The sequence below is a fragment of the Ursus maritimus genome, unplaced genomic scaffold (assembly GCF_017311325.1).
Source record: "Ursus maritimus isolate PB19 unplaced genomic scaffold, ASM1731132v1 scaffold_13, whole genome shotgun sequence".
NCBI classification, from domain to species: Eukaryota; Metazoa; Chordata; class Mammalia; order Carnivora; family Ursidae; genus Ursus; species Ursus maritimus.
Genome location: NW_024423675.1, coordinates 56,124,160 through 56,139,548, shown reverse-complemented (window position 1 = coordinate 56,139,548; position 15,389 = coordinate 56,124,160). Strand labels below are relative to the sequence as shown.

At 45.2% G+C, this 15,389-nt stretch overlaps 1 protein-coding gene across 1 annotated transcript in view; it reads right to left on the bottom strand.

Moving 5' to 3' along the window:
• Positions 1–320: 320 nt before the first annotated feature.
• ESR1 (estrogen receptor 1) overlaps positions 321–15,389 on the bottom strand; it is a 263,070-nt gene continuing 248,001 nt past the window's right edge. The window contains exons 8-9 of the mRNA XM_040627968.1: positions 8,797–8,980; positions 321–4,791 (exon numbers count right to left, since the gene is read on the bottom strand). Of these exons, the coding sequence (XP_040483902.1) occupies positions 4,557–4,791; positions 8,797–8,980 (419 nt within the window). The 3' untranslated portion in view covers positions 321–4,556. The remainder of the gene's footprint in view (positions 4,792–8,796; positions 8,981–15,389) is intronic.

The window sequence follows — 15,389 nt, the reverse complement described above, 5'->3', positions numbered from 1 at the left end:
GAAAACTACTATTTTAAAGAGCACCTCATATAATCCTCACAACCACCCTGTGAATTAGGTGTTACTGTCACCATTTTGTTGCTGAGGAAGCGGAGGCTCTGAAAAAGTCATTGCCAACGATCACAAACCTTGTATGTGGTGGCGCCAAGAAGGGAGGCCAGGTCTGCCTGCCTCCAATGTCCACACACTTCCCCCTGTGCCCGGGGGAAAGGAGCCTGGCATCAGAGTGATCGCCCGGATTCACTGCGTTCCAGCACCTTGATTCGAGGCCGTCAGTGGTGAGCCATTAGCAAGAAGGGAGTTTACAGAAACCGAGCAAGTTGTCATTTAATTTTTTATTTGAACATCAAACAGAGTGAGAAATTGTTTACAGGTGCTTTGAGCATCCCGCTGGACTCCTTACTTTTTAAAGGTGCAAAAGAGGTTTACAAGTGTGTTTCATTAAACAAAGCAAAGCCGCAACAAAACGGAATCACATCAGTAATAGTACGCATCAGCGAAAAGGCATATTAAGCCATCAGACACAATTTGGCGTATAAGCCTTTTCCCATAAAACAAGAGCTCTACGTTGAAGAGTATGTTGTGCACAAAAAGCATTGTTTATAAGCTGTGAGAGAACATAAACTGGCATAATGTCACTTATTAATTCAAGTCTCTATGACCAATGACCTCTCTGTGAATGCAAAGGGGTCCACATGTCAGGCACCTGCTCATGGGGCTGTATGTTGTTTCCAGGGTACACAGCTCTGGACACACACACTAAAGATGGGTTTGGAACATGGCAGCATTTACATATTTAAAAAGTTCAGGCACATTTGGATGCAAAAAAGAAAAAAAGAATAGAAATTTTTCTTGAATCTCTCAAAGACAGTGCAAAATCGAAGTGCCATAATAGAGGCAGCGGCTACTTAGAAAACCATTATAAACAACATAGAAAGAGGCCACACTCACTTTAATCCAAATGAAAAGAAGATGCAGTTAGAAACAGAGGAATCACACTAGTGAAAAGATGAGTATTTGGGACCACAGTTTAATACATTTGCTCCAGTTGAGAGTACGTTTTCAGGGAGTCCACCTCGGGAGCGTGCCGTGTAATCTGGTCATCCTCCCAAGCCTTGCACCGAAGGGAAGCAGGATTGCCTCACACACTACTAGACGACTCTATCTGCCTTCCAAATAACGAGTTTCCCAAAGCAGATTTGCCTGTGAAGAGTAGATATTACTACGGTCCTAGTGATCATTCCCGGCATCCACAGTCCATCTCAGAGTGGGAAAGTATGAATAGGAAGGGATTTGGAATCGGTTTCATGTAGGGGTACTCTAAACCAACAGCCTAAATCTATGGCCATTTCAGTGTATAAGATTTTAATGCGAGAACACCTTAATGTGATCAAGAGTAAATTATCAGGAAGTCCCTTATTAGTTCAGCCCCGAAAAGGAGGGCATATGGCGTGGTTAGACAGCCTTACAAGGTTCAGAGGAAACTAACCAATGACTCCACTTCCTTTGGGGCTGGATTTTGCAACCTCTGTAGGGTCTTCTCTTTGGATGAACTAGCCTCTCTGATGGTTGCATGACAGCATTCCAGAATCATGACCGCAGGCCTGGAGCTAGGCAATGGCCAAAAGAAACACAGACCACTAGCTATTCTTTAGACTGTACCGCGGATGATGCTTGCTCTTCCATAGAACTCCAGCTGCCATTTTAGAAATGGTGGTCATTCGTAGTTCACAGGGCATGAGAGGAATACAGAAGCCTGGTGCATACCCCAGGTGCCAGTATCCATCTGCCTCAAAATACCTGCAAGGCTCTTATTACTGTATTTACCACTCTCAAAATTCCTGAACCTACTTCCCCACCCTACCCTAACCCCCAGGTTGATTGTATCTTTCAAAACTTAAATTGCCTCAGAGTGGAGGGGGTGGGGGGGGGGAGATACAATATGTTCCCTACCCCCAACAGCAGTATCAGCTGCAAAGTGTCAGCTGTCCATTAGTGGCACTTCAAATAATAAAAAGAGATTTCTAAAATTATTTGAATTTTCCTGGGCTAACATTCCAACCATCTGGTGTTCTCTGCCCATTTCAAATGTAGTAGTATCTTTAACATGAATACAAACACATTAGATGAATAATGTAAAACCCTCCACTTCATTATTGTTTGGATTTAGCTGGTATTACATCATCTATAGTACTAGAATTTTTTTGTCTGTTTTTATTTTTTTAAAAGAAAATCTAAGTATAAACATTAAAAAGAACCCACTGACCCATTAGGTACTGTCCAAAAATATTACTACTGATATTTTGGTAAAGCAAAATTAGCTGCCCTGAATAATTTTCCTTTGCAGGCATAATCTCTGCTACATAAGATTGTCTATCATTCGATATCCAACAATAGGCATCTGGATTAGTGCTATTTTGTCTACTGTGGATATAAAAGTTGATATGAAATGTGATCTTCATTTAAATGAATAATCACCAGGCCCTAGGCATCAATGACTGCATACATGACAAGGTAGCTATACAAAAAAACTAAATATTTTCCGTTGGTTTTCATGTTTAACCCAGTCAAATTAAATCCAGAACGGAATTACTACATTCAATTGTCTGATAAACAAGCATTGCAATTTCAAAAAAAATATATATTATACTATATAAGGTGCTTCTTAAACAGAACAACAAAAGAATTATGTTCTAAATATATTCTTACTTGCAGACACACAAAATTGCCTCTAAATTCAGATGCACATATATGAAAAAAACTTTTTTATTTTTTGGCCCTCCCAGGTTCCCAGTCCTTTGGTGCTCACTCACTAAGTAATCAAGAATGAATGAAACCCACTTTTTGAAACAGGCATCCCAAGAGAAGCCCTAGAAGCTTGCCTGGGTTGCTGGCTAGCACATCACCTCTCAGTGGGGTTTGAACTGTAGGCAATGAGGTCACTGGAGGAAACCAAGCTTACTTTTTGGCTGAGAAGAAGAGATAAACCCTAGCTGCTCTGGAGAAGCAAAGGCCTAGGGAAGGCTGTCCTGCGGCTGGACTGAGCCTTTCTTGTTTCGCCTGTAGGTCAAAGGATTCCTATGGCCCAATGCTAATCTCACTTGGCTTATGAAGTTTACTGAAATGAGCTTTGGGGGAAGTTTTTTCCCCAAGGCCAAACCCTGGTTTTCGGATGAGCTCTAAACGACCAAGAGCACGGAGTCTGACCAGGTCCTAGGCAGCCCGAGTAGCAAGCCTCCAGTCCTCGCCCTCCAGCCCACCCAACAGTGTGCTGGGCCAACTGTAGGAACACAGCTGTCTACCGCTACTCCTTCCAATCAGGGCGGCGAGAAGGGCTGCCCCACACTGCACACAGGGCCTGCCAGGGGCACTCCTGGATAGAGCTACAGCCAGTGGCAGTGCCACAGTGAGCCTCTCAGTTTTATCCTGTTTCTACCCTACTTTCTTCCTGTTCTCTAATATTTACAATAATCATGCACATTTACTATTGACCCAAGTGCCCCAGGGCTAAAAGTATCACCAGGGTGGCCACTGATTTAAACTGCCCTTGGTCATATGCTGGGCACTACTACGTGTGATAATTCACCCTCTGTGTAACTGACACACCAGGACGATCCAAGCAGAGCGCCCTCTGCTGGTGAGTGTGAGCCCACATGAGACTAGGTCCTGAAGCTGATTTAGGGCAAGTCCTGGGGGAAGAAGGCTTTCTTTCATAAAATGAAAACAAAAAACAAACCCCAGTAATTTATCCCTTAAAAGGAAACTGGTCTATGTGGAGGTGACTTAAGTGGGATCAACTTGCTGTTTTCCATAGGTCCATGGGAAGCAAGAATTAACCGGAACCCATGACCGGTACACAGTGTTCTCAAAAACCAGTGGAAGAACATTCAGCAAATCTGAAGGTGCAGTGTATTAAGTTGACAAAGTTTTGACAATTAGGGGACCTTCCTTCTCTGTGGGCATCTTGTACTCCTATAGGGCAAATGCAGAGACGCTCACTCAGTATTCAGCTCCGGCCATGCAACAGAGCAAAAGCTTTAAGGTATTGCTTGAATAAAATGATATGTTACTATAGGAACACAAGATGATGCCATAATGAACCCCTGACCCAGCTTTCTCCAAGTCAGCAATTAAAGGAGCCACTTTCAAGCCTTTCCTGTGGCTTTTTCTTAGATCCATTAAAAAGCACTTCACAGAGATGAAATGTCCACTCTCCAGGTCTGGGTCTCAACAAGTAGCTTAAATGCACAGTCACCTGAGTCCCAGCTCATAGACTGAGTTCAGTCATGAAAAGCTACAGAATCCTCATGCTTAGTAATGTAGCAAAGGGAGAGAGAGAGAGTCAAAGAATTTAGCCCTGGAATCCCTCTGGCTGTTCCCAAGAGAAGGCGTGCCACTAAGAACTGAGCAAGCGAACAAACGGCCACTCATATTAGAAAGCCACAGTGGCGGGTGCATGCTGGAGTGTGCGCAGGAGCAGACCTCTGCTATGGTGATGTAGGACGTGGGGAAAAGGCCGCAGGGATTCTCAGGACCTCGGGGTAGCCTGGGAGCTCTCACACCGTGGTGGGGAAACTCCCTGGCTCCTCGGTGATATAATATGCTTGCAAGGAATGTGACGAAGTGGAGCCGGTGGTGGCCAGCTGGCTCTGGTTCATCTCCTCCACGGGCGCGCCCCCTCGGCTGGCCGGGGCGTGCAGGCGGTGGGCGTCCAGCATCTCCAGCAGCAGGTCGTAGAGCGGCACCACGTTCTTGCACTTCATGCTGTACAGATGCTCCATGCCTTTGTTACTGCGGGGCGGGGCGGGGGGGGGACACAAAGAGGACGGCTTTAGAGCATCCCCAGTTCAAGCGCGTGGCACCGCCTCGGAAGGAGAAGTAAGGGTAACTCCAAAGACACCTGCCTGCGCACCTTTCTCCCTGTTTAAAGAGCCATTTCAGGATTCACTCTGCAGGTGACTTCCTTGCCCTCTCTTAGCATTACATCTAGAAAGAGAACGGAGACGAGACAGCTGCGTAGGAGGGAGTTTTTTAAAATGCGGGGAACAGTTCAAGAATGTCCCTTGCTTCAGACCTTCCAGGTGTTTGCCATTTAATCAGAAGAAAAATCTCAATTTCTTTCCATGCGTTACAAGGTCTAACTGATGGGCTTCTGTCGACCTCTGAGAGCTCCTCCTGCCTTTCTCCCCTAGCTCATGCTCTTCAGTCGTGCTGGCTTCTGTGCTAGAAAGAAAACCAAAACTGAGCTTTTTAAGAAAGAGCTTGAAGAAACTGAGCTCTTGACTTCCAGACACAGGTGTCTGCCCTTGCTGCCTGCTCTGCCTGGGGGCTCTTTCCCCAAACTGTCAAATGCCGCCTCCTCTGAAAGGCCTTTGGCTGCCATAGTCGCAGTGACCTCAAGGCCCTGTGGCTTCAGCTGTCCTCTTGCATGTACTGTTTTCCTCCCAGTGCTAGGACAACCTCAAACTCCTCTCCGGACACGCGCAGGCTTATTCTTGCCACACTCGCACACACCAGCGCACACGGGGCAAGCTTCCTGCGGGGCAGTGATCTGCCCACCCTGCAGGCCGACAGCTGTGCCAAGACTGTGCCAGATGCTCAGACCATATGGGGCAAATGGACACAGGGAAAGGTATGCAGATGGCATTTCTTCTTTTAAGCTCTGCCCTCCCCTGTCTTCCCCCAGGCACAACTCTGCTCTTTCCCCACCATACCCAGTGGAAAAAATATAGAACAGCTCTTACCAATCTTGAGATTTTTTAGAAAGAATTATGTATCATGAGGAGACGGGACCAAAAGAGTGTCCTGGAAAATATTTGCAATTTTTGGTAGGGGAAGAGTCAGCACAAGTTGGAGATGTGCCATGAAAACACAGCATCAGACTATTCAGGTCTTACAACACCACAACCTAATTACGTATCTAAGTGGGGTTTTTTGTTTGTTTGCTTGCTTGTTTTTCATTTAAAATGCTGTTCATGTTCAATGCCGGCTGGATCTCACACTGTCTTGCTCTCGTGCAATCTAATGAATCACATTTATAGTCACACGAAATCTGGTGTTAAGTTCTCTGAGTAACAACATATGGCTGGGGCCAAGCTTAATAAAACAGAGTTCTGTGATTGAGACTGGCTGTAATAAGGCACCAAAACATTAGTGTGTGTGTGTGTGTGTGTGTGTGTGTGTGTGCACGCATGTGCCCTAGTGAGACAGAGAGAAAATGCTCACAGCTTTCAATAGAACAGCAGCTTCTCTCCAGCTTTTCACACAATTCAAACAAACTCTTGAGAGCCCTCTCACTGCGGCTGCCCTCCACCATACGTTGCTAATAGAACTACCAGAAGCCTATAAATTTGGTGCAGATATATTGGGATATTAACTAATTAGGCTTGCTACTGCTGAAAAGCAGATGACAGATTTGAAAATCCAGCAATTCCTACCAACAAATAAAAACCTTCATCGGCAATATTGTTTCTATGACATCTTTGAAATTCCTAGCCCAGAGTAAAAGCTAATACATTTCATCAAGGGGAAGGTCACTCTCTTAGCCAGGAAATCTGGTAGAGGATTGTTATTCTGACACATTCCCTGCTTCCCTCTTTGTAATATTCATAAAAATAAACAGATGGGAAAGGACTGGAAATATGTACTCTGAATGCAACCCCCCACTCTACCTGGCCAAGGTGAGTCCAGATACGTAGGGAATCTCTGAGAACAGAGACCAAAACCACTCTTTCTCAAACTTTGCCAAGTGGAAGTCATCAAATGGGAATTTTGAATTCATAAGATAGGGAAAATATTCAAGTAATTTCTCATTCATTTGTTTACTCTCATATTCATTCACTCTGCAATAACGTTGTGAGCCTACATGACATGTAAGACGTCATATATGGGACTGCGAAGGGATACAGAGAAAGAAAGATACATTTATTTTCTCAAGAAGCTACCAATATTCAAGCTTCTCTCTAGAGAGGGTGACTCCTGGGACTCTGAAGGGACAAGCTCCTTGCCACTTAATGCATAATCTCCAGGTTTGAAAGCTCCTTAAAAATTAAGCCCTCCAGACACTTTGGCCCTTCCCTCACAGCCACTAAGAAAAGAAATTTCATTTTCATTCCTGGGTGTGGGTGTAAGCCCAAGGTCAAGTAGACCTCATCACACGGGGTGCCCGACCCCTATTATCATCACTTTACCTCATTTTTATGGCCTTCCTAAAGAATTTTTTCTTTCTCTTTTTTCTCCCCTTTATCTCTCCCCCGCAGGGTGAGTTCTGTTCATGGGAAGAGTGTCCACCAAGCCTCTGGCCAGCCACTTTACATGACTATTTGAAATGGAAATGAGACCACTTTCTCCTTTTGGCACAGAAAGGCTCCTTTTCCTTTGCTAATATCCTTCCTTAACTCCTATACAAAAGGTCTATTGAGTGGTTCCTATGTGCCAAACCCTATGCTAGGTGGCATTGGGTGCACAGATTACCCAAGGTGGGTTGTGGTAACTGCCTCACAGAGCTTACGGTCTAATTGGGGCAGAGAGAAAAATAAAATGGGCAGCAGCAATCAGGAAGAACAGGGTGCAAATCCCAACAGGGTGAAGGGTTAGGAGATGCTTCCTGAAAAGAACATCTAAGCATGATGGATTAGCTTACTGTTCACAAAAATTCATTCCCTGTGCCTCGTGCCCCTGATCTTGACTTTAAGCCTCATTATGTGACTTCTTGGCCAGTGGAACATTCGTCGATGTGACTCAACTAAAAGATGACAATGCACTTGCCGTTACAGGCTTGCTTTCTTGTACTTCTGCCATCACTATGAGAAAAGTATGTCCCAGTTACCCTGCGGGTACAAGGAGGCTAAAAGACACAGGGCAGCAGAGTCCCCTGGCCAACCTGGAGTCTCCGAGCTGTGCCCGGCCTCCATCAGCTGTCCCACAGATGTGGGAGTGAACCCAGTGGGGATGGACAGAGCTGCTAGCCAATCTGCAGCTCGCCCATGACTCGGAGAACAGTTATTTATGGCCAGAGCTCAGACTCTTAGGAAGCCCTAGAAAGCTAAGTAGCGACTAGACCACAGAAGTTATACAAGCAAACTCAAGGGCCTAAAGCAATGGGAAGCTATTTCAGGGTTTTAAATAAAGGAATGACGTGAGTAGATGTGGTATTAGATGGTCGCTCTGGCTCTGGTGTGGAGAACGGGTTAGGAAGGGTCAAGACTGCAGGCAGGGAGGTGCGTTAGGTGGCCACTGCAGAAATCCAGAAGGAATGATGGCTTGGATGCGGGTAGCGGCAATGAGGGGTGGCAAGAAGGGATCCGAGAGGAATGGAGGAATCACTGTTCACTCTCCATGAGGCATGAAGTGTAGGCACTGAGGTTCTCTCAGAATTTCTAAGTGTATGTAGGGGAAGTATGACGCAGGAACCATAACGGATGTGCCCAGAGCCTTCAGAGGATAGTTGTGCTCATAGACGGGCCTTGATCGGTAGGACAAAGTGAACAACCAAACATTGCCATCTTCCCTCAACCCACACACTGCACGCCCCTCCCCCCATGACATCTTGCGTGGGCTTCCAACTGCGGGCAAATGTCACTTCCTCTAAGAAAACTCACCAACGCCTGCCCAGGCCCTAGAGAGATTTCGTTCTTCCCTCCTCTGCCCTCCCACAGCATCTATGCTTCTCATGGGCCAGGAACTACGCCAAGTGGGCTACCCGCACTCAGGCATCAGCCCTTTCCGGCCCGGAGGTAACATGTTTGAGGGCTCGCGTTCATCATGGCGCTCCTGGGGGAACCTGAGGTGCCTCACCTCATGTGCCTGATGTGGGAGAGGATGAGGAGGAGCTGGGCCAGGCGCCGGTGCTGCTGCTGCAGAGTGAGGCCTGCTTTGGCCATCAGATGGATCAGGGTGTCTGTGATCTTGTCCAAGACACGGTGGATGTGGTCCTTCTCTTCCAGAGACTTCAGGGTACTGGACAGGAATGTGTACACTCCTGAATGTGCAGAGAGAGAGTGAGACAGAGAAACTCAGAGGATAAGGTCTAGGAGACCGGCAGTTGCGTGGGATAGAACACCCAGCCAGCGTCTCCCCCCGCCCCCACAGCAATGGGGACCTTCGGGACCCATTTGATCTCTACAAAATTCCTAATCAATATACACGTCTGAGAGCGCTGAGAAACCCAGCTGGCCTCCTGTCTGGGAGCCAATTTCCAGGATTTGTCATCAAGACTCCCAGGAAAAGCACGGTTTGCCTTGCGGCCATAATGGTTCCATTAGTCACCCACTCTCTGTCAGGTCTGACACCAACACAAACTATCCCATTAACGCTGACAACAACCCCGTGAGAGAGGCATTATTATTCCTTTTCTCAGGAAGAAACTCAAGGGCAGACAGATGCAGTAACCTGCTAAGAAAACTCCTCAGGACAAAGCAGGCTGGGAATGAAGCCCCACGTGCTGACTCCACATCTGGTCATTATCACGGAGACTCTCCGGAGACATGTGTCACTCTGGTAAGATGCACACGGAGTGAGAACGATTCGTGCAGTGATTGACAGGTCATCTTTCCAGGTAGGATCTCATTTGCTGTTATGTTTCAGGTCAGGCTTAGGGCCTTTTCATCCTCAGCTGAAAGGTTTATGATGTGGGGGTGGAGAGGACCCTGGGAACCACTGTTTTTCACTGCCAGGCATGTTTGGTTTTTGGGTCCCCCCCACCACCACTCTTGCCTTTCTTGTGGTAATAGACCCTACTTCCTGGGCCATATGTAGACTCAGGACAGAAATTAGACAATCAGGGGGCGCCTGGGTGGCTCAGTTGTTAAGCATCCGCCTTCGGCTCAGGGCGGGATCCTGGCGTTCTGGGATCGAGCCCCACATCAGGCTCCTCTGCTGGGAGCCTGCTTCTTCCTCTCCCACTCCCCCTGCTTGTGTTCCCTCTCTTGCTGGCTGTCTCTATCTCTGTCAAATAAATAAATAAAATCTTTAAATAAAAAAAAGAAATTAGGCAATCAAGTCACTTTATTCTCTGGGACGGAATTAGCCCGGAGCTAGACATACAGAGCTTTTTCTGGGATTGTATATGGAAGTGGTGAGACAGAAATTTTCCCCTCTAGGTTGCTAAACTTAGAGGGTGAGAATATACAGCTTTCAAGTAGTGGCCCCCCCTGCCTGTGGGGGGCTCCCCTCGGCAGAACTGAGCGGAGCAACGGTATGCAGAGGTGAGTACGTGGCAGTGGGGGGCCGGGGCAGGGGGAAATCCTGGCTCCAGTCACAAGGTCCTACTCTTCCATTGTTTTCCTTTGACCTTGGAACTTCTATAATATCCTTTGTAACACATGAATCCCAAAATTCCCTTTTTGCTTAAGAGCGTGTGGGTAGGGTTTCTGTCCCTTGTAACTGAAAGAATCTATTTGGGTTGTGGACTCAGCCCAAACACCAGAGGAAGGTGAGTGAGAAAGAGGTGGGAAGTATTCAGAGCAAGAGGAGGACAGGATGGATCAGTCTTATCGTGGGCCCACAAGGATGGATTTCCTATCAAGACACTCCAGAAATGAGCTCCACTCTGCCTCATCTACCAGTTACAGGGTGCAGATGACGCTGTGTTTTTCTCCGGGTGATGCATCCTGTATTTAGCAACGCTTTTTTTGGTCTTAACATCTGTTGAGTCCACTGGCCCGCTCTAAAAAGATTTCTTCTCCTCCTCTCCCCTCCTGTTCCTCACTGGTACCTTCAAGTTAAGGCCCCCAGGTCTATGACTCCCTGACTCTGTACTGGTAATGTGGTGACAAGTCACTGCTCACGGCACAGCCCGTAGGCTGGGGATGGGAAAAATACCTCCACGGCGGCAGTCATAGTAAACAGAGTTGTAATTGCCCAGAATGGAAAATGGCTAAGCTTTAAAACAAACAGAACAGCAACAACAAAACCAGGATGGTCAGGATCTTGGCTTACATGCAGTTGAATAGAATAATGTAGCTTTTGGTCCCCAGAGGCACTTTTGTCCAAAGCAAATAGACCACAGAATGAGTAAGCAACAGACAGGCTGTGAAATAAGAAAGAAATTGCTGGATTCCTTTACCTATGTTCCATGTGAACTGTTGCTAGAGAAAGAACTGTCCGTTAGAAAAATGGGCAACTGTCCAGTGGCCTTGGGGTCAGCCTGGAGAAGATGGATAGCAGGAAAGTGGTGCACCAGTGGGTTGGAGGTACCTCCAAGCTCCTCTGGCCCTACCCCTCACTTCCCTCTGTCGTCACACACATCCGAGCCTCATCTCCCGGAGGCCTTGCATCTGGCTGCGTGTCCTGGGAACCCGCCCAGGCCACCGCACTGAGTTAACCCAACGTGGATGATGCATTTTCTACCAATTTCTTTTTTGTCACCACTGGGGATGCTGACCTCATTCACCGATAATCCCGTTCTGGTCAAGGGAACCAAAGACACGAGGAGCAAGCAGTTTCAAGGTGACCCCCAGCCACACTTGCTCTTCCTCCTTGTGCGTCCACACATGGATTCCTTCCTTTGGCAGCTTTCATTAAAGACCTACTGTGTGCGTGCACTACGTTACTTAATAGGGACTCCAAGCCTTAGTTTAAGTGTTAATGTTTTAAGTACAGATATTGCCTGTGGAGAAAGAATTTTCTTAACACTAACTCCTGGGCTGCAGGCCATTCTCAGAACAAGCCTGTTTTTCTAGTCCTGTTTTGGCACCAATACAACTTATCATTTCATCCTTGTCAACAGTTGCTTCCTAGCTGTGTAAATATACTCCGAAACAAAAATTCAGTCCTGTTGAAATGCCAATAATTGACAACAGCAGCCATCATCCTTTTGGGCTTTTCTAGCAAAATGTGGTCCATGTTTGCTCCCTGTTGCCCCTAAGGAGACCTTTGTGAGAAACAACAGAAATCCAAATTCCCAGAAGGCTCAGATGCCCCGGCAAATGCAAAACTGGGCTGCTGGTAATTTCCATATCCCAGGTGGTCTCTGCCACCCTGGACGGCTGCACCACTGTGCCCAGCAGCCCAGAGCCAGTGATCAGACAGTGAGGGCCTTCAGAAATATTCTTGCAACAAGGCTGGCTTTGCAACTCTCAGAGCTGCTCCAAATCCCCAAGATGGAAAAAAACAATCTGGATGTCATTATCCAGTCTTGAAGTGTTATTAGCAAATCCGAGCTTCTACATATTCTGAATCTTGGCCAACATCGGGAGATGCAGGAAGAGCCTATGGAGAAATCTGGTGGGAGAAAAGAATGGGGAGCAAAGCCACAAGAACCCCCCCATATAGAAGAGATCTCAATTCAATCTTTCTCGCTCTCTTGCTCTCACCGACTCTTGATTCCACTCTCTCTCTCCTCCCATTCTGCTTGGATCCTCTCACTCTTCCTTCTTCCTCTTCTCTCTCCACCCCATAGGCATCCCCCTCTACCTCCGTCACTTGTCCAGATAATGGAGTCTTCCAGAATCTGGAGGAGTGCAGGCATGGACACTGAGCGTGTGTACGCGTGTGGTTGTGCCCAGAAGGAAACACTAGAACCACCAACCACTGACCTGCACTGGCAGGCACATCTGACTATTCCGAAGGAGATGAGAAGAGCCACGGCTCATGGCTTAGCAGATGCTTCAGGACAAATCCTTCAAACAAGGACACATGTTTTCTTTTCCAAAAGGAAGAATGTGACAGTAGACTCTGGGAGAATCCTTCACTCTATGGCAGTTTGACCAAATTAAAAAAAAAAAAAAGACTCAAAGGGGAAAAGTAGCAGAGAAAACTCCTCGAGTCCACAGGGGTAAGTAGTCAGGGCCAGCAAGCTGCCACTCCACTTGCATCAAAAGGGACTTCTCTCTCTATCTTGTTCACCCAGTGATTAATCCGCAGGTCAGCTGTCAGGCCTTTAACCCTAAAGTAAGAGAAGAGCTCATCTGCTGAGAAGTGCCTTCGGGACTGACAGTTTGACGAGCGCTCCATTTGGTCTGTGCTTTACCTATGACCGCACTTCTTGGGGATCGTACTGTCCCCTTGCGGGGTGTTGGGATAGTTCGTGGTTGCTCCAGCCACTTAGTGGGAGAGACCTGTTGGATGTCCTACAAGGTGTGGGACAGTCCCAAACGATGAAGGATTTTTTTTCTTGAATGTACTAATGAATTAAGCCTACTATAAATAAAAATTTCGTCATGAAGATTTTACAAGACTGTACACAGAAAGTCCAGTAAGCAAGCTGGCTGTATAGAAAGGGAAGCTTAAATGGGATACTTTTTCTCAAAATTATTAAATAATTTATTCGCTTGATGCAGCCAACTGAATGTATGACGTAAGCTTTCCAACTACACAGTTAGTTGAAATGACTTCAGTGCGAGCGTAAAGGTACAAAAGCAATATAACTAGTAGCGATACATAGAACAGACTTAAGCCGCCTATCAACAAAATTAGAATCAACTAATATAAAACAGTCGACACCAATGAAATATTGTGTTATTGCCCCTATACATTTTTAAATAATTTTGTGGCATATTAAGAAATGCATTTTGTGAAAAGTACATATAAAAATTACTGTAGCGTTCTTGTCTTCTGTCTTGGACTGACATCATCTCCAGAGGTTTCCCACAGACTTCTTGATCACCTCTTACATGTACTATTGTTTCTTTTTCCAATTCATCATCTCTTCTCCACTGCTTATCCAAGGGATATGGTCTCTAAGGCCTTCTTAAGTTCTATACACTGAATATTTGCCTTGAAAGTCATGGGCTTTTAAGATAGGATATGTTTTCATGTAAGAGTATATTTCAGATATAAGGACATACAGAGACTGAAGGAAAAGGGATGAAAAAAGATATTCCATGCAAGCAGAAACAAAAAGAAAGTGGGTGTAGCTGTACTTAATCAGAAAATACAGAGTGTAAGATAAAAACTTTAACAAAAGACAAAGAAGGGTATTACATAACAATAAAAGAGTTAACCTAACAAGAGAATATGACATTTGTAAATATTTATGCACCCAAAATAGGAGGGCCAAAATATGTAAAGCTGATATTAACAGACCTAAGGGAGCAATACAATAATAGTAGGGGACTTTAGCAACCCACTTACATCAACGAATATAGCATCCAGACAGAAAATCAGTAAGGAAAGACCAGCCTTAAACGTCATGTTAGACCAGATGGATGGAATGGATATATACAGAGCATTCCACCCAAGAGTAGCAGAATACACATTCTTCTCAAGTGCACATGGAACATTCTCCAAGACAGATCACTTTTTAGGCCACAGAACAAGTCTCGGTAAACTTGAGAAGACTGAAATCATACCAAGCATCTTTTCTGACCACAGTGGTACAAAACTAGAGATGAAGTAGAATAAGAAAACTGGAAAAAATCACAAATACGTGGAGATTAAACATCATGCTACCAAAGAACCAATGGGTCAGGGAAGAAATAAAATGCCTTGAGATGAATGAAAACAGAAATACAGCAGTTCAAAATCTCTGGGATGCAGCAAAAGCAGTTCTAAAAAGGAAGTTCATAGCAATACAGGCCTACCTCAAGAAGTAAGAAAAGTCTCAGATAAGCAATCTAACTTCACACCTAAGGAAACTAGAGAAAAGAAGAACAAATGAAGCCCAATGTTATTAAGAGGAAAGAAATAATTAAGATGAGAGCAGAAGTAAATGAAATAAAAACTGAAACAAATAAAAAAGACTAATGAAACTAAGAGCTGCTTCCTTCAAAAGACAGACAAAATTGACAAACCTCTAGCTAAATTCACCAAAAAAAAAAAAAAAAAGAGAGAGAGAGAGAGAGAGAGGGCACAAATACATACAATCAAAAACGAAAGCCAAGTTAAAACTGATGACACAGAAATACAAAGATCATGAGACTGCTAGGGATAATTAAGTGCCAAAAAATTGGACAATCTAGAAAAAAATAGATAAATCCCTGGAAACACAATCTTCCAAGATTAAATCATGAACAAATAGGGAATCTGAATAGACCAATTACTAGTAAGGAGATTGAATTGGTATCAAAAAACTCACAACAAACAAAAGCCCAGGATGAGATGGTTTCACTAGTGAATTCTACCGAACAGCCAAAGATTTAATACATACCGTTCTCAAAATCCTCCAAAAAAATTGAAGAGGAGGGAATGCTCCCAAACTCATTTTATGAGGCCAGCATCACCCTGATACCAAAATCAAAGACATCACACACACACACACACACACACACACACACACACACACACAGAAAAAAAAACTGCAGGCTAATATCTCTGATAAACAGAGATACAATATACTCAACAAAATATTAGCAAATTCAATAATACATTAAAAGGATTATCCACCATGATAAAGTCAATTTATTTCAGGGATGCAAGGATGATTTAACATCTGCAAATCAATCAATGTG